We start from the raw sequence: 19,693 nt of genomic DNA on the forward strand, positions 1-19,693 counted from the left end.
GGAAGTCATTGCTGAAGTCATAACTCATAATCAACAGCCCCTCTACAGGTGAGGTGTCAGCTAAGAGAAATGTAATTCCTGCCCTGGCATGGGCTCTAGGGACCTCTCAACTCCTGCACACCGCCCTCCTAGCCTGATCATCATCTCTGTGGTTTCCTCCCATGCCAGTTTGACTTTGGCGACACCATGGTCCACCAGGCCATCCACACCATTGAGTACTGCTTGGGCTGCATCTCCAACACTGCGTCCTACCTGCGGCTCTGGGCCCTCAGCCTGGCCCATGCACGTGAGTGTGCTCTCTCCAGTCCTCTCCTCCGGGAACCCCCTTAGAGCGGTGGGGCTTCCTCTGCATGGAAGTACACGAAGGTTCTAGAATCCGTCCAGCCCTGTCTCCAGGAATGAGTGCAGATAAATCATGTCATGAACTCTCACTCAGGCTAGCTGTTTGTAGTGATCCTGCCCAAAGCAGGCAGGGATACAGGGCTCAGGGCACTTACCACAGAAGTGCTGGAAGAGCCAACTTCGAGGCTCACACCCCTTCCCTTTGGCTAAACTCAATTGCACCTGTGTGCCCCCCCCCCCCCCCCAGAGCTCTCTGAAGTACTCTGGACCATGGTGATCCACATCGGCCTGCATGTCCGGAGTCTGGCAGGGGGACTGGGGCTGTTTTTCATCTTCGCTGCCTTTGCCACCCTGACCGTGGCCATCCTGCTGATCATGGAAGGCCTCTCAGCCTTCCTCCACGCACTGCGATTACACTGGTGAGTGGCAAGGGGCCAGAGGTGGGGCGGGCCACAAAGAACAGACCGACCTCTTGCTTAGCACCACAAGTCTGTCCCTTCTTTAGTCTCACTGCAGTACCCCTCCCCCACCTTTCCTGGCACAGACCCCTGAGGAAGGGCCACGGAAAGCCTGGCCCTTCTCATGGCTTCCAGGAAAGGCTCCCACTCCTTGCTTCAGTATTCCTCAGTGCTTTTGATTGTGCTTATTAAGTGCAGAGGAGGGAGCTGTGGTAACAGATCTTGTTTTGTTGTTGTTTGCTTGTTTAAACAGGGTCTCACTGTATGGCTAGGCTGGCCTTGAACTCACAACTCTCCTGCTTCAACTTCTCAACTGTTAGGGTTATAGGCAAAAACTGCCGTGCGCAGCTAGGGGTTCGTTTTGTGTGAAGGTGTTTCTGTTTTGTTCTGGCCTGTGACTCCTGCCTTTAGAGCACTAGCTTGGTCCCTACCCAGGAACAGCTGGATCACACTCTACCCCGACTGTCCCTGTATAGGGCCTCTGTGCCAGTGCTGCTCTGGTGGGATGCTAGGTACACTAAAACAGCTTTTCCAAAGGCGGGTATGGTGTGTGGGAGTGTGTGTGTGTGTGTGTGTGTGTGTGTGTGTGTGTGTGTGTGTATGTATGTGAGGGAGTGTGTGTGTGTGTGTGTGTGTGTGTGTGTGTAAGGGTGTGTGGTGTTTGTTCTCTAATGTACTATGTGACCCTTCTATATGAAGAAATGGCTCAGGAATAGGAGAGCTAGAAGCTGTGGCTGTGACTTCAAATGAGGGTTGCTAGGCTTAGCAAATACGAATACAAGAGAAGGCTAGCGAAATGGCCCAGCGGGTTAAAGCATTCGCCATCAAGCCTGATGACCCGAGTTCAATCCCTTGGAGCCATGTGGTGGAAGGAGAGAGCTAACCTTTGCAAGTTGTCCTCTGACCTCCAAATGTGTACACTTAATACCCCCCCACCACAAACACACAAGATAAGAAACTGTAATTTAAGAATTCTCTAATAATACAGGATGTTCATTAGATTGAGTTTCTGATAAACAGTGAATAATTTTTCTATGAATATTTCTTAAATGTGCCTGAACCACAATTATCCTAAAGACCAGGAAGCCTGTGTTTTGCTAGCAGCCCTGCCTCAGACTCTGTCTCCTCGGGGCTCCATTTATTCTTTGATGTTGTGTTCCCCATTTCAGGGAAGGGTTAATTCAGTATCCTGGGAAGGTCTACCTAACCCCACACTGTGAAGGGCTCACAAACTCAGAAAGCCCTGGCTGAGGTGATGGGTGGTGTGGGGTTCCAGAAGGGCTTTGCACAGCTCTGACCGACCTAAGAAGCCTCCCCCTATGGCCCTCATCTTCCCCTCCTGGCTGCCTTGCAAATTTAAGATCCTGTGGCTGGCTGTACCAAGCTATGGGGAGACTTGAGGCATGTCAGGGCTGGCTGTAGTCCTCCCTCCAGAGCTGCTTTAGAAGGCTGTGCGGCCTCAGTAGAAGCTGCTCCCTGAGCCGGCCCCCTCTCTCCTCCTGGCTCCTCTTCCCCACACCCAATGACTTGTTTACTGTAAGCCTGGGAGGTTGGGAGTACTGCGTACTCTCAGCTGCTGGCTTGGCACCTTCTCTCGGTTTATCAGCCAGCTCTCCCTTGCATACTTCAGCCACTCCAGTGAGGAGATGTGTGTGTAACCAGCCCCCTGCCCTGTGACTCACTTTTTCTTGTCCTCTTGGCCCTCTTGCTTTCGTGTTCACATCTGTTTCTCCTGAGCTCGAGATCTGAGGGAAGAGTGCCCACCTCTTCTTCAGTCCAGCCTGTGTTAAAGCCTGGTTGCCCACCCTGGGCATGGCGAGGATCCATGAGGGTTGGATCAGAACAATCAGTCAGATCCACAGGCAGGAAGGAGCGCCATGTCATGAGGAGGTTGCCTGGCCTTGGGTCTCTCTCTTTTATCAGGAGCTCAGGCAGTTTGGGATGCCATTTCTTATTGCCAGATCACCAACGATTGCAGACTTACCTTTGGCCTTTAAGTGACCATGTACCTTCCTCCACTCTCCTAAAGGAACATGGAGAAGTCGTGGTGGTGTGAAGTAGGCTTCTGAGGTGACTGACCTCACTGGCAGGTGATCCTGAGGTCTCTGAACATGACTTTGTCTCATGTGGAGAGAGAAGGCAGCAGTCACATGGCAAAGTGACTGTGAGGAACAGAAAATAATATACATACTACGTGTCTCTTTTTTTTTTTTTTTAAAGATTTATTCATTTATTATATAGAAGTACACTGTAGTTGTCTTCAGACACACCAGAAGAGGGCATCAGATCGCATTACAGATGGCTGTGAGCCACCATGTGGTTGCTGGGATTTGAACTCAGGACCTCTGGAAGAGCAGTCGGTGCTCTTAACCGCTGAGCCATCTCTCCAGCCCCCACACTACGTGTCTCTTACATGGCCCGACACACTGAAGCAGACAATGGCTGGGGGAAAAGTGCATTGCCCTGTAGAGACCTGGCTGCAGGCCCCATAAACAAACTACTTTGGTTAGAGAGTGGGGAGACCCTAAAGGAGGCGCCTGCTGCCATCTGAATGTGCATCTCGTGTTATTTGTCTGTATGGTAGTGTAAATATTGAGTAGAAGAGGAGAAACAGGAGGAGGCCTCCTGCAACTTTCAAAATCCCGGGTGGGTGGCTGTTGAGACATAGCGCCAAGTTTAATTGGTGTTTGGGCGCCCTCTATTGGCCAAATGCAGAAGTATGCCAAGCCCTGGGAGGAGCTGAGCAGTGGGATAGCCCTGGGGTGAGAGGCGGAAGAGCTAGCAGGTCCTTGACAAAATGGTCCAGGGATAGTGCACCAGACACAATCATCTTCACGCCTCACACCGGCATTTCCCCGATACACAAGTTCTGAGTCTCTTTGGTGGAATCGAGAAGAAAAACATTTGATTTTGATTTGATCTCATAACACAAGCCACTGGTAAGGTCAGTGATATTTGAAAATATAGTTTCTTTCTCCTGGGCTGTGTCTCCTCCCACCTACCATGTAAAGTGTGCTTGGTATTCATGCCCACCATAATTAGACAGGAAGCAGGGATCAGCCATTAGGATGATACATAAGACTGTTGTCATGAGACAAGAGTCCATCATGTCCATGCTGGCTGGTGAAACAGAACTGGGGAGCAGGTGTGAGGAACAGGGTGGTGCCGAAAAAAAAATCCTGGGAAAACAGTCCCAGGCTGACAGCGCTGCCCGATGTGCGAGTCGTCGGGCAGATGTGAACAATGTAGGCAGAGCCCGAGAAGCAGCTGCTCTGGGCTTTCTCCAAAGCTGCCTCCCTCCACCACACCGCACCGGGAAGGGAAGAGGCCCCACACCCCTTTCTCCTGAAAAGAGGTCCCCTGGACCGAGGCAGAGCACTCATATCTTCTCTCTCAGCCCCGCCCCCACCCCCACGGCTTACTGGGTGGCCTTTGCCAGGAGCTGAAGCTGGCAGAGGTTAGCCGAGAAGCCCATTTGCCTTCCCAAGACTCTGAGCTGTAGGTTCATTTCAGTAGAGCTGACCAGCAGAAGAGCTTGTGGGGTCAGCCCCTCTCGCTCACAAAACAACTCTCTCAGGAAGCACTCGTTTCCCTGGTTGGGGGAAGAGGGTGGGGTGGCCAGAGGGAAATTGTTTTCCATCTCTGTACTTGGAGATTGAGGTGGACTCTGGGTGGGAGGTAAAGTCAGATTTGACCTCTAGATAACCCCAAGATGTTGGCCTCACACGCCAAGATCTTGTGTGTGTGTGTGTGTGTGTGCCTGTGTGCATGTGTGTTTGCATCATAAACACTGTGGAAAATTTAAAAGATCCAAGATGTCCCTGGTTAAGGACCGCCCGGACTTCTTGCTGGTGGGAAGGCTAGCACCAGAGGGACCTTGTCTGTCAGGCCACATAGCAGAGCTTTTATGGCTCAAGCCAAACATAGGCAAGCAAGGCCTTTGCTGAACGGGCTGGGACTCCTTAATCCTCCAAGGAAAACTCAGGCTCCATTTGCCCTGTTTGGAAATTAGAACTGTCTGTCTATGTGACTGACCAGCCAGGGAGTCCAAGTTCTGAATGTGTCCTTAGAAGTGGAGGCATGAGTTGGGACCCGTGACGGCACTCTTGGTGTAGAATAAAGAGAGATGCACATCTGTTGTCCAGTTATTCAGAAATACCCATGACACATGTGAATGGGGCCTACTGAGAGCCAGCTCTGTGGCTGGGACTTAGAGAAGGGCTTAGACACCAACACTGCAGTGGTAGCTCTGGGCCCTGGAATCCTGCAGCTGATGCTAGCTCAGAGCTCCATTCCTGGGCTCCATTTTCCCTGGGAGCCATTGGGGCCTGGACCCTGCCCCTGCAGAATGTGGAAGCGGGGCACCATATGATCAGTTCTGCACTTTTCCCAACAAGTACAGCTTGTTCTTCCACTGTGTCCTCAGGCAGGCACCCCAGAACTGAAGGGGCCTCTGGGGTTCTGATCTACCCCTGGCCACCTCCTGCCTGCCGTTGTCTGGTTGAGAGTCTAAAGCTGAAGGGTAGGTTGGAACTGGGTTAGTCTCGAGGCCTTGAGACATTTTAAAGCCTTTGTCACCTGTCCCCTAGAGCCCACCCGTCTCATCCCTGTCTGTTCTTGCAAGAGCCACACGGTGCCCAGTGGAAACTATGCTTTGGAGCTGCTCGGCCTTTTTCTCTGAATCATGCGTGCATGTTCCTGCCCATATTTGGTGGTGGTTTGGCTGCTGGGCTGCAGCCCAGGGGAGTGTGCGGGAGGAAACAGGCAGGCAGCCCTGACGCTTTCCTGCCCCTCTGAGTAGGAAAAGGCCCCAAAGCCCAGCAGGGACAGCTGCTGATCTGCCTGGGAAGACAGTTAAGGCCCTGTTTTTCCTTTTAGTCTCTAGAGAAGAACTCTTTCTCAGATGTTTTTGTGGTTGGAGAATATTTTTGCTTTGAGAAGAATATCCCCCCAAGCTTCCCCCACCCCTCTGAACTGACTGCCTTCAACATTTACTCCTGAGTCTCCTCTCCCTGGGGTGAGGCAGGGGAGGGTGGGGGGGTCTGTTTACCCAGAACCAGAATTCTTCTCAGAGGCTTCCCTTAGAGGTGGGCTGTGTGAGCTCCTGCCAGGAAGGGGTTTGGGGCTTTTCTTCCTTAGCTTATTGCTGTCCCTCTGTGTTTTCTGCTGTCACTCTGTGCTTTCTGGGCTGCTACAGTGTTTAGCGCAAACAAGAGGACAAAGAGAATGAGATGTTAAGACAACAGACAGACTTACCTAGGTGTCCTCTCCTGCCGGCTTGCTGAGGATGGGACAGGGCTCTGAGGAGGGGCAGAGTGGTGCTGTAGGAAAGGTGCTGCCACTAAGCCTGGAGACCTGAGTTTGACCTCGAAACACAGAAAGGTGGAAGAGGAGAACCAATTCCATAAAGCTTGCCCTCTGACCTCCCCTCATAATAAATTTGAATTTTTTTTTAAAGATTTATTTATTGTATGTATGTGAGTACACTGTCACTGTCTTCAGACACACCAGAAGAGGGCATCAGGTCTCATTACAGATGGTTGTGAGCCACCATGTGGTTGCTGGGAATTGAACTCAGATCCTCTGGAAGAGCAGTCAGTGCTCTAACCACTGAGCCATCTCTCCAGCCCCCTATTGTTTGATTTTGAAAGCAATTTTATTTATGCGTCTGAGTGAGGGTGTGGAGACTGGAAGAGGGCATGAGATTTCTAGGAGCTGGAATTATAAGCAGTTGTGAGCAGCCTTGCAGGTGCTGGGAACTGAACTCAGGTCCTCTGCTAGAGCAGCACATGCTCTAACCACTGAGCCATTCAACCTCTTTATTTTATTTTTGACAGTGCCTCACTATGTCACCCTGGCTGGCCACAGACCACCTGCCTCTGTCCCCGCAGTTGAAGTGTGGTGGAACCACTCCATTTTCCCTGTAAAATGACAACTTTGCTCTTTTTCTTTCCAGGGTGGAATTCCAGAACAAATTCTACACTGGGACTGGTTTCAAGTTCCTCCCCTTCTCCTTTGAGCACATTCGGGAAGGGAAGTTTGATGAGTGAGTCTCAGGCAGGGCGCATGCTCAGAGCAGCTCTCCTGCCTGCCTCTACAGTGACTGTGTCTCTTGCCTGCTGGTTGTGATCCCTGGATACTCGGGCGTTTGTGTCACCCTACAACCCCTGTCCCCGCTGTGACTCATTTAGGTAGTGCTGGCCTTCCCTGGGTCTCTTTATCCCAAGCCTTGGGTGTTACGTACAGACTTTCGACTGAGAGCTGGATGGCTGTGCCTGATACCCACCCATCCCCATGGCACCACTTGGCCTCCTGGCCTCCAGACAGATAGCCCTATTCCATCCCCTAATGGTGAGCCAACCTGCACAGACACATAGGGGCACGGAGCCCTCAGGATGCAAGGGGTCCCTCATCAGTCCAGGAGTTCTTGGTCACGCCTTGGAGGAAGATGGCAATGGGTTCTCTCCTAGAAGGGGATATTGCTTATGGAACATACCCGACTCCGCTGGCAGGGACAGTCAGGAAGATGCTGCTGTCACCCTTTGTCCAGCCTCTCCAGTGAGTATTCAGGAAACTCAGTTGGCCCTACCTGGGCCATCTCAAAGGTTCCAGGATAACCCCCACCCTCCTAGCCCCCACCCTCCTAAACACTCTCCTCCCCCAGCCCTGTTGGCACAGCATAGCTAGCATCCGTAGGAATGGGAGGGTCGCACTGACTTGCAGCACCGGGCTTCCGGACCTTAGATTCCCTTCTCTGTCAGTGCGTGAATGGGCCTTGCCCAACACTACACCCCAAGGCAGAAGTTAAAATTGGCACTCTCCCGGCATATCCCTGAGCCCTTCTGCACCCTGATCATGATGTCCTGAGGCTGTGGTCAGTAAGGTTGGTTCTGCCGGCAGGCCTGCCTTGATCTGCCCACTTATTACTCCCTCTCCAATCCCCATGCTGACCCCAGGTTTCAGGAGTGGCGTCCTGGACAGGGAAGGTCAGTGTCATTTACAATTTGCTAATCAGAGGCGACTGTTGGGCTACCAGAGCAGATGTGGGAGCGCTGCTAAGCCCTTGCCGCCTACCTCATGTACTGTGGATCTCAGACCCTTCTAATCATGTGCTGACTCCCGAAATTCACTCACTGCCTTCCCTGTGGAGGTAATACTAAATCAGCAAGGCCCCTCCCCTCCCCCACCCTGGCGCTCTTGAGCCGCTCCCACGGTAAATTGTTCAGAGCCCCTCTGTCCTTTTGTGCCCAGTTTACATGATGATCTCTGCTGTTTACAGAGAGGCCCACAGCAGAGGTCTCTGTGGGGACCCTGCCCAAGGCCTTCTGTTCAGACATTCTTATCCGGAATAAAGTGTGTTTGACTCTGACAAAAGCTGCCTGCCTCTGAGTGCTTGGCCCCTGCCACCCCAGCTCAGCCCTCCCGAGCTGTCTGGTGCCCACACCCTCTTCATCTTGCCAGCGTTTCTGCTTTTCTTCCTGATCTGAGGCCACAGTTGCCATGGCCCTGGCTGGGCCTTGAGTCTGTGAAATTAGCACCTTATCTCAAGCTGTCCAGGCGCCTTCCCACTGCCGAGAGCCAAGCTAACTTTGCATAGCTTGGGCAGTCTTATCTCCCTTCCCCTGTGTATCCCAACCGGAGAAGGGGCCTGGTGTCTGCCCAACTTCTCTCCAAGTGCATTCTCCAGGGCTTCAGGGCCTGGCTATTTTGAGCCTCATGGCTTTGGCCTTGGTGTGAGTAGAGGGTTGGCAGGCTCTTGGGGCAGCTGGAGAATATGAGGTACTGAAGTAGGCAAGCCGCAGGCCAGAGAACCAGCAGACTATGCAGGGAGATAGCTGGGTGCAGAGGGCACTTCCCTTCCCTGAGACACACACATTCTTTCTCTGCCCTGCCCCCTACACACACACACACACACACACACACACACACACACACACACACACACACACACACACACCACAGGGAGAGGCTGGGACATCCTGGTCATTCCATCTTCTTGGCCCACCCTAGCCTAAACCTCTCTCTCCCAACCCTCCCCCTGGAGCAGTGTTCCCCTACTCCATCTTTAAATGAAAGCCCCAAAGGGAACTCTGATCTTGCTCAAAGGGAGGCCTAACAAGAATAGCATAGCAGAGTCAAAGAATCCAGGATTAAACCGTAATTTACAATCAACCAAGTTTAGACAAAGAGGCCAAGGTAATTCTCTGTGGAGAGAACAGAGCATGACACTATATGCCTGTAGTCCCAGCCCTCTGGGGGTGGATACAGGATTGGGAGTTCAAAGCCAGCCTGAACTACATGAGACCCAGTTTCCAAAACAACACAACAAAAATCCCTTTGTTTTCATTAACTAGAACTAATACAACTGAGTGTCTGCCTGCTGGGAGAACACATTCGGATTGCTCCCTAACCATCGCAAAAATAAAATTCAAACACCAGGCCTGGGCCTGGGAGCCCAGGACTCAAGGCCTGGAACAGAAAGATGAGTTTAAAGCGAGCACACATTGTATAGCTAGGTCACATCTTATCAACCATAAATAAGTGAATAGATGTTTTTTATTAAATAAACTTAAAAAAAAATTAAAAGTGGACCATAGACCTAAATGGAAGAGTTAATGCTCTAAAACTCCATGACCTTCAAGCTAGGCAATGAGTCTCCCATGTAAGTAACACGATAAAAACGCAGACGTTAGCCTTCAAACTCTGGGTAAGCTTTTGTGATTGGAGGTCAGAACCAAAGCGTCTGGAGATAGAGAGAGATAGAGTAAAGGTCACAGCCAGATACCCAGGCAGTCTGAGCTGTGCCGTTCAAGGAGAGGATGACAGGCCACAAAAAGACTGGCGAAGAATCCAAGATGGCCGCCGTCTCCAAGGAGTGTGAGTCTGGGCAAACGAACGCTGCTGCACAATCCGTTCCCTGTTTCTCCGGCCCGCACCCCTCCCCACAGAAGACGGGCTCAGTAAGGGTGGGAAGTTGCTTACCTTCTCTTTCTATAAAAAAGAAAATGGGTGCCCTCCCCCCTCCCCAGTGCCTGAAGTTCCTGCAACTTGGACTTGAAGCTTAAAGGAGTAGCACTGAAGTCATCCTCACCTTTGGTCACACAGTGAGTTTGAAGCCAAGCTGGGCTACCTGAGACGCTGTCAAAACTTTTTTTTTTTAAAATCAGGCACAATAGCTTAGCAAGTAAAAGCGCTTGCCACACAAGCCTAATGACTCCTTAGATTCCCAGACTCCAAGTTAGGTTGAAAGGAGAGGGTTAACTCCACAGAGTTGTCTTCTGACCTCCACCACCCACCCACCCACCTCCACACCCCATCATACACACACAACGGTGATAATCAAAATAGTATAAAATTTCGAATAAAACCTAGGGCTCTCTCTGAATTTTTTTTTCAGTACACTCTTTTTTTTTTTTTTTTTTTTTCGGAGCTGGGGACTGAACCCAGGGCCTTGCACTTGCTAGGCAAGCGCTCTACCACTGAGCTAAATCCCCAACCCCTCAGTACACTCTTAAAAGAAAGGAAAACAGAGGCAAGCATGGTGGCTCAGGCCTTTAATGCCAGCAGCACTCAGGAGGCAGAGGCAGGCATATCTAGAGCTCTGTGAGCTTGAGGCCAGCCTGATCTACAGAGCCAGTTCCAGGACAGCCAGGGCTACACAGAGAAACCCTGTCTTGGAAAATGAAAGAAAGAGAGAGAGGGAGAGAGGACGAAGGGAGGGATGGAGAGAAAGAAACATCAGGATGATAATGGTACATGCCTTTATTCCCCCACTCCATGGGGGGGATACCGTGTTCATGTGAGAGCCTGGGTACACACCAAGTCCCAAGATCAATACTGGACCTCTGCCTTATTCGAGCCTCCCTTTCTGGCATTTTTTTTTTTTTCCGGAGCTGGGGACCGAACCCAGGGCCTTGCGCTTGCTAGGCAAGCGCTCTACCACTGAGCTAAATCCCCAACCCCCCTTTCTGGCATTCTTTTTTTTTTTTTTTTGGTTCTTTTTTTCGGAGCTGGGGACCGAACCTTTCTGGCATTCTTGAGGTAGAGTTTTGTCGTGTCTCTGGTTGGCTCTGAACTCACGCCCCACCGTGCCTGGCTAAGGTACACACCTGGAAAATGTGTTACTTTATGTCTTAGTTACCTCTCTGCTGCCGTATATCCACCCCGGCTAAAATCGACCTACAGAAAGGTTTGCTCTGGCTACATTCCCGAGGGAGACTCCATAATGGTGGGAGGCGAGGCAGCAGGCGGCCAGCGCATATCTTTCACCACAACCCGGAAGCAAAGGGGCCAAACAAGAAGTGGAGCGAGGCTATACTATACTCCTGTCAGCCTCCTAGAGCAGCGGTTGTCAACCTTCCTCCTTCAACCCTCATGTTGTGGTGACCCTCAACCACAGTTGTATTGTTCCATAACTGTAACTTTGCTACTGTTATGAATCGCAATATAAATGTCTGTGTTTTCCAATGGTCTAGGCGACCCCTGTGAAAGAATCGTTTGACAACCCCCAAGGGGTCGCGACCCACAGGTTGAGAAAACAGTGCCTTAAATGGTTTGGTTTTGTTTTTGGGCTTTTTTCTTTTCTTTTCTTTTTTTTAAATAACCTCCCCCAAATAATAACACTAATCCGGGATCAGGTGTTGTAATACACGAGCCTATGGGGGCAATTTCTCATTCAAACCACCACAGTATGTAATCTAAATAAAGTTAAGAGAAGACCCAAAGGGGTTGGGGATTTAGCTCAGTGGTAGAGCGCTTGCCTAGGAAGCGCAAGGCCCTGGGTTCGGTCCCCAGCTCCGAAAAAAAAAAAAAAGAAGACCCAAGACTTCCTCGGAAAGAAGTGACTCTCCAATCTGGCTGATTGGAGTGGGAAGAGAGCAGAATCCTTAGGTAGGCTGAGTTCTCAGAATCCAGAAGCTTCTGGTTTCCTCCAGCCCGCTGAAGACCTGTATGTGTGGAAGTTAGGGGTGAGGAACAGGCTCTAATGTGCCTGTTTCTAACGCATGTTCTTTTTCCTCTACAATTTCCAAACGCCATCCTGAGATCCTGGAACAAGCTTTAGAGATGGCATCCGCAGGTCTCCCGGAAGGCCCAAACTTCACAGCAGCGGGGAGAAATCCATCACCTTCAGTACCAGCTGTTTTCCCCCCGCCCCCGGGGTTGCCGCTTCTTCAAACAATAACCCACCAGCAAGAGCCCCTCCCAGCCTTCCCAAATCATGCTAGGTGGCGGCTGCCCCCTGGTGGCCACACAGGGAAAGTCTCGTTCTTCACACCAAATGGTTAATTAAGGTTGTAACCGACCTTTCAAGGCAAGACAGAAAGAATTCTGGGATTGTTCTGGAGTGCGTAGGCAGAGGGACAGGATGGTCAGAGACAAAACAAAGCAACAACAAACCGGAGCTGGAGAGCAAGCTGAGACCCAGCCGGCTTGCTTCTCCCATTAGTGAAAGAGTGGTAACACCTGTCACACACTAAAAAGCTCAAAATGTACTCAAACCCCACTGTGAAAGTGAGTTCTACCCGTGCTAGCACTGGAGGAGCAGCCTACATGCTAGCACTCAGGAAGCAATGGTAAGAGAACTAGCAAACTTGAGACCTACCTCATGGACATAGAAACTTCCAGGCAAGTGGGTCTATTTAATGAGATTGAAAAAGAAAAAGGGGGGGGGGGAGAAAAAAAATAGAGGCAGAACCAACAACAACAACAAAACCCCGTGGCACACTTTTTTGTTTTTTGTTTTTTATTTTGTTTTTCGAGACAGCGTTCACCGCATAGTCCTTGCTGTCCTGGAACTCACTCTAGCTGCCCCGGAACTCAGAGATCCACCTGCCTCTGCTTCCTGGGTGCTGGGATTAAAGGCAGCTGGTGGCCCATCCTTTCAATCTCAACACTTGGGAAGCAGAGTTCTGTGGAATCAAGGGCACCCTATACACAGTGAGTGTCATGGTTTCCAGAGCGGCATGGCGACCGAGACTTGTCTCAAAAAACGTGGGGGGTAGGGCGGGGGTGGGGTGGAGGGTGGGGAACCAAAGGAGATGGTTCAATATTTAAGAGCACTGGCTGCTCATCTTCCAGAAGACGTAGATTCTACTTCCGGCGCCCACACGGTGCCTCACAAGCCTCTGTAACTCCAGTCCCAGGGATCTGTAACCCTTTTCTGGCCTTGCAAGTGCCAGGCAGGCATGTGGTACTTTGACATATATGGGGGCAAAACTACCTATAGATAGTTAGATAGAAGTAGGCCGTCCATCCCTAGGACCCCACTTTAGTGCACCTGAGCATGTGCCATGACTCACTACCAGCGTGTGGAAGTCACAGAGCAACTTTTTTAAAAAATATATATTTATATGTGTGAGCACACTGTCACCATCTTCAGACACACCAGAAGAGGGCATCAGATCCCATTACAGATGGTCACATGTAGTTGCTGGGAACTGAATGCAGGACCTCTGCTCTTAGCCCCCCTGAGCCATCTCTCCAGCCCAAAGGGCAACTTTCAAGAATCAGTCTCCTTCCTCCTCTTCCATCCGGTGGGTCCCGGAGGCTAATTTCAGGTTGTCAGGCTTTGTGGCAAGGGCATTTGTCTGCGGAGCCATCTGCCCTCCCTATCGTTTTCTAAGGTTTGCTTTTGTCCAGGCTGGTCTTAAGCTCCTGGGATCAAACTACTATCAGCATACAAGTCCATCAACCTACCAAGACTTCCCTGTCCTAAAAAAAAAAAAAAATGTTAGGTATACCTATAAGCACAGGAACTTGAGATTCTGAGGCAGGAGGTTTACCTTGACTTCAAGACCAATGCAGTCTAGAGAATGAGACTTTGTCTCCAAACAAGGAGAAGAAATTAGAAAACGAATTGATAAAGGAAAATGGGTCTGTCGACAGTTTGGTCTGAAGTCAAAATTTCTGGTCTCTTTGAAGACTCCTTTGTGTCACGTGATGTTCTTATAAAAGCTGTCTTGTAAGAAGATGCTTTTCCGAGGTTGGGAATTTAGCTCAGTGGTAGAGCGCTTGCCTAGCAAACGCAAGGCCCTGGGTTCGGTCCCCAGCTCGAAAAAAAAAGAAAAAAGAAAAAAAAAAAAGACGCATGAAAGAATGTTTTGCTAAGAACACATGACGCTTTTCTAGAGACAGCCTTAAAAAGGGGGAGCATGGGATGTTTTCCTAGAGCAGATGCTTGAGGAACCCCGTGATGTTTTAAAGAGATATAAATATAGCCCAGTGGACAGCAGACAGAAGAGATGGCATTGGTGCGCCTTGCCACTCTTTGTTGGTTGACATTGGTCACGACTTCATTGAGAGAAACGCACCAAGAACCTTCTGGTGGTATTCCGGTGACTTCTTGCCGCTTCCTTGGACAAGATTGGCAGAGCCTTGGGCTTCTTCTAGATTGCCCTGCCGTTGCTAATCCACGTAAATCGTGTTTATGGGTAGAGTAGACAGAGCTATTGTTACTGATGCACTAAATCACCAGTGTCCTGACAATGACAAATGAGATTTGCTCCAGAATAAATATCTCTAAACAGGTCCACATCCACCTTTGCTTTAGTAACCCTTTCCTTCCCACTCTGGTAGGTGATAACATAAAATAAAAAGATGTTAAAACATTTAAAATGCAGGGCTGGAGGGATGGCTCAGAGGTTAAGAGCACTGACTGCTCTTCCAGAGGTCCTGAGTTCAATTCCTAGCAACCACATGGTGGCTCACAACCATCTGTAATGGGGTCTGATGCCCTCTTCTGGTGTGTCTGAAGCTACAATGTACTCACATAAATAAAAACATAAGAATAAAAAAAAAGCAGGTTTCAGCGGCTGGAGAGATGGCTCAGCGGTTAAACGCACTGACTGCTCTTCCTGAGGTCCTGAGTTCAAGTCCCAACAACCACATGGTGGCTCACAACCATCTGTGATGAGATCTGATGCCCTCTTCTTCTGGTGTGGATGAAGACAGTGACAGTGTACTTACATATGATAAATGAATAAATCTTAAAAAAAAAAATAAAGAGCCTACCTTGGTCGAATTGGGAGTCATTTTTACCAAACCTTAGCCAGCATGGCTGTAACAATCCCTGTCCTCAATGTCAGTCTGTCCTGTAGTGACTTCCAATAAACTGTAAAGCTTCCTGCCTGCCCAAAGGGCCTCAGCCTTTAGTAGCTCCCAGCATGAGATCCTTGGGAAAGTTCAAGTTTCTTAGTCTGCACCGTCTAGGACACCAGATAGACAAAAGGAAGAACGCAAATGTCTCGTTCAAGCAGTGGTTCTCAACGTGTGGGTCTCGACCCCTTTGGGGGAGCCGATTGACCTTTCCACTGGGGTCTCATATCAGATGCTTACATTATGATTCGTAACAGTAGCAAAATTCCAGTTATAAAGGAGCAGCAAAATAATTTTATGGTGGGGGGTGGTTCATCAAAACCATGAGGAACTGTATTAAAGGGTCGCAATGTTAGGAAGGTGGAGAGCTATGAGTTTAGAATATCCAGGATATTTACCATATTGCTTTAAACTTATTTAATTTTATGCACGTGTGTGAACATGTGGGGGGGAAGAAAGTGGGGAAAGGACCCCCAAAAGACTGTGGGGAGACAGATGCATGGATGCACGGTTCCTGGCCACAGGTAACAGCCGCATGGCAAAACGTAGGTTAATTTAAATGGGTATCTTTAGCTGTGATCTAGTCAGAGTAGAGCCTAGCTATATGGCCAAGGTATTTGTAAATATAATTTGTGCCTGAGTCTTATTTCTGGGACTATGGGGCTGGAGTCAGAACAGGACATGATTTCAACGTGTCCCCCATGTGCTGTCCCTGCCAAAGGAGTCACTTAAAACTGCTTTTTCTAATGAGCACTTGGGTGCAGAGAGTAACCCAATTGCAGGCTGAAAGTCTGGCTCCCCGCCTTCAGTTTCGTCTGCCTTCCTCCCTCTGGGTCAGCTGCTTCTGCTGCCCGATAATCTTGCCTTGAGTAACTGACCTATCTCACCCTCCTCCGAGGATAAGGCGTGTAGATAAGACTTGTTTGGGTCTTTTTGTTTTCAGTTTCATGCTGTTCTTGAACTCACAAAGATCTGACTGTCTGTGTCCCGAATGCTGGGATGAAAGGCAGGTGCTTGGCTGCAGAGGGAATAGCCTGTGAGCTTCAAGGCACGCAGCAATTAGGATGTCCACACAAGGTTTGCCTTTTGAATGTGCTCAGTTTTTCTCACACAAACATTCCTTATAATGTGATGCCAATATAAACGGTAAAACAGACATCTCACCAAGTGGGGGAACAGTTAGGGCAGAAACACTCCAAGGTTCCACTGGGGAATCCTCTCCAGTGAGAAGGCTGCGAAGTCCTTCCGCCGTGGCAGGCAGGAGGGTGGCACTGATGGAGGTCCAGGAGGTCCTTGAGTCTATAGGCCGATGGCTCGTGCTCTCGTGAAAACCTAAGTGGGCCCACCAACAGTGCCTGAAGTTCAGTGGTCACTGAAGCTGGAGCCACGCACAGAGTTTCGAGTTCTCTTGTGGATGGATATCCACCCACAGGCTAGGGAAGCTGCGTCTCAGGAGACGGCAGTGCCACCCTAGAGACTAAAGTTCCAATTTTTGTATCATTTCATTGAACAGTCGCTTTGTGTTCACAGGGCCCACACCCCTGGTAGATCACTGACACAGCGACACCATTGTTGGCTTATCAAGCCTGTCCTTGGCTAGGCTGGTACCTGAACAGCCAGCAGCTGGTTCCGTGACCCGCCCGGAACAGGCTTTTGAAGTCTAGCTCCTATCAGAGCTTCCTGGTGGCAAGCTTAGGCATCGTATTACTCTAAGTCACATAAAATGGCTTTTGAGTTACACGAGATGGTTTTTAAGCTATGCTACTAACATCAGTTAAAAACGGATTGTCCCCCTTTGTTCTGTTGTTATTGTTTGCTTGTTTGTTTGTTTGTTGTTTGTTTTAAACAACCACGCTGGACTGATGTGGCCTCTGAGTCCCGAGTGTCAAAGGCTTGCAACACCAGCACTGCAACCACGACCACCAGGCTCCCAGGTTCTTTTTGGTTGATATTTCCTCACAGCATCAGAGAAGCAAACTAGGACAGACGCCAGCCTCTAACAACAACAGCATTCGTGGTGTCAAATCAGAACAGCATCAGAGTGTACCTGCTGGTGTTTCCAGATCAAATGAGTGAAGTGTCCTACAGCACAACTAGCACAAAATTAAATATTTTTATTTTGCTTTTGTAGAAAAGGAAATGACCACAACTCCAGTAGCTCCTTCCAGAGTCCTGTTTCCATCCCCTTTTCTTCTCCTTTTCAATTAAGAAAACTGCTTTAGCAGGGCAGCGGTGGTGCACACCTTTAGTTCCTGCACTCAGAAGGCAGAGGCAGACACATCTCTGTGAGTTTGAGGCCAGCCTGGTCTATAGAGCAAGTTCCAGGACAGCCAGGGCTACAGAGAAACCCTGTCTTGAAGAACTAAAAAAAGAAAAAGAAAAAAGAAAAAAAAGAAAGAAAGAAAAAAGAAAGAAAGAAGAAAGAGAGAAAGAAAGAAAGGAAGGAAGGAAGGAAGGAAGGAAGGAAGGAAGAAAGAAAGAAAGAAAGAAAGAAAGAAAGAAAGAAAGAAAGAAAGAAAGACAAAAAACAACTTGGGGAAGGAAAGGGTCCCACTGTGGGACAAAGCCAGGAGCTCAAGGCAGTCACCTGCAGGAGGACCTTGTTCCCTATTGCGACCCTAATTTGTGGCAAGTTGCTATAGCAACCAACCATCAGGTTGTCTTTTGTGTAGTCTGGATAAGAAGACCCGAGTAAAAGCCAGGCTCAGGGTTCTCCTCTCTAACACCAGCGCCTGGGACAGGTGGAAGACAGGCGAATCCTTGGGGTTTTCTGGCCACCCAGCCTCGCCAAACTGGAAAACTCCAGGTTCAGAGAGAGACCCTGTCTCCAAAACGAAGGTGGGGGATGATCTCATCTAAAGCAATCCTCCAGTCTCCACACACCTGCGCACAGCAACTTCTACAGTTATGTGAGGATAGAGTGGGGCTGAGGTCCCAGGGGCAGATCTTTCCAGTTCTCATTCTGCTTCCTCAGAAAGAATGAGAAGGTCTAGATAAAGGGAACTGAGAGGAACAGGAGCCTTTCCTACTACAGGAATGACTTGGAGAGCTAGGAATAGAGCTGTTTCTCTAAGCCCCACACCCACCCCGGCAGGGCCGGTCAGAAAGCTCACCGAGGTCTTGAAATCTAGGTCCTCCTTCCTCAGCCTCCCAAATGGGATCACAGGCATGTGCCATCACACCTTGCTCCAGCCTACTGTTCTCTGCCCCCGCCCAGACCCAGTCACCCTCCCTGTCCTTCAAGATGGGCAGCCTGAGCATTTGCAAGGTTTGGAACATCTTTGGGGGCCCACACTGAGCTCTAGGAACTAAGAGCCTCTGTTCTCCTTCAGCTTCTCTCCTGCTGGGCCTCACTTCCCAGGCCAGTCAGGTAAAGTGCTGATTCCCAGTCTGCTCCCATAACCCTTTGAGGATCCACTGGAAACCCTTCTTGACCTCCTGCTGGCCAAGCTGGGCTCATGTGGTCACATTAGTTCCTCAAATCTCCCCTTCTTATCTATCATCCATGCGTCCCTCTGCCTAGAAAGTTCTTTTCCTTCCATCCTCTCTAAATTCCTAGTCAGCCTTGGGTTTCAGATAAAATGCCAACTGCCTCTTTGGAGACCCCAGTGTTCATCATGGTTTTACAACCCAGTGAGAAATTCTGCTCTTCTGTGTATATGGTGTGTGTGTGTGTGTGTGTGTGTGTGGCACACAAGTGATGGTCAGAGCTTTGAAGCAAAGCTCTGGGAAAGCAGTTTCTCCAGAACCTTCTACAGTGCTGAGTGGCTCAACAGAACTTCAAGGCTCTGAAGAATTCAAATTGTTGCAGGCCCAGAACCAAATCGGGTCATTTTCAGGCTTCTCAATAACTACTGTTACCTTCCCTCCTCTGTACCCAACTTAATAGCTTTATGACAATGGGTACGTCTTTTTGAATATACTGACCACGAGTTTTCCTTTGAAATGCGTTAATTTAGCAGACCACCAGCTTCCAGCATCCCGGAAGCTAAGAACGCTCTCCGAAGCCTGCAGCTGATTTTCAGATTCACTACAACCCACCTCTGATGTCTCCACCAATGTCTCCACCAATGACCTTCACGGTCAGCAGGTCTCGATTTATGGCTTTTTGCTCTGTTACTATAAAAACTTCATTAAATTATTTCCGCGTTGGAACACGGAAACTGGGGAGGCCTAAAACTGTTCCGTGGCCATGGCCATTCATATTTGGCTTCAGAATAAACTCTCAGTCCTTTCGAAGAGAGAGTTGTGGGGCATTTGGCGTCGATAGAGGACAATCTCGGGTGTTACCTTCTATCTTTCGATAAGGTCTCTTTCCTGTTTGTCACTTTGTACACCAGGGCGGTTGTCTCCAGCGCTCATCTCCCCGGAGCACTGTCATTGCAGACTCCCGATACTGGGACTGCTTTATGTAGGTTCTGCAGATTCAAACGCCTGTCCTCACGTGCAAGCGCTTTACCCACTGAGCTATCTCCTCACCCAGAGAAATCCTTATTTGGTTTCCAAATCTTTATCCAGAAACGACAACTGAGACATCCTTCACTAATACCAATAACAGTATGATATGAAACAAAATCCAAACACATTTATTAGATGAGGGGTTAGAATTTAGCTTAGTGGTAGAGCCCTTGGCTGGCTTCAATTCTCATCACTAAAAAAAAAAAAAAAGAGTGGCTAGACGTTTGGAAGGGAAGTGACTTGCAGAAGAAAGCGGGCCACGTCCTAAAGGCTTGGGCATGCGCAGCGTCCCATCTGGCCGAGGATGTTTCCTTAGGGTCACGCACCCTCCAGCCACGCGC

At 49.5% G+C, this 19,693-nt stretch overlaps 1 protein-coding gene across 22 annotated transcripts in view; it reads left to right on the forward strand.

Annotated features, from left to right (window-relative positions):
* Atp6v0a1 (ATPase H+ transporting V0 subunit a1) overlaps positions 1-8,174 on the forward strand; it is a 54,097-nt gene extending 45,923 nt beyond the window's left edge. For 20 of the 22 annotated variants that reach the window (XM_017597194.2, XM_017597196.2, XM_006247295.4 and 17 more), the window contains 3 exon segments: positions 169-286; positions 590-761; positions 6,757-8,174. In XM_017597194.2, coding sequence (XP_017452683.1) covers positions 169-286; positions 590-761; positions 6,757-6,850 — 384 coding nt within the window. In that variant the 3' untranslated portion in view covers positions 6,851-8,174. 22 annotated transcript variants of the gene reach the window in all.
* Positions 8,175-19,693: the final 11,519 nt, after the last annotated feature.

Source organism: Rattus norvegicus, chromosome 10 (assembly GCF_036323735.1).
Source record: "Rattus norvegicus strain BN/NHsdMcwi chromosome 10, GRCr8, whole genome shotgun sequence".
Taxonomy (NCBI): Eukaryota; Metazoa; Chordata; class Mammalia; order Rodentia; family Muridae; genus Rattus; species Rattus norvegicus.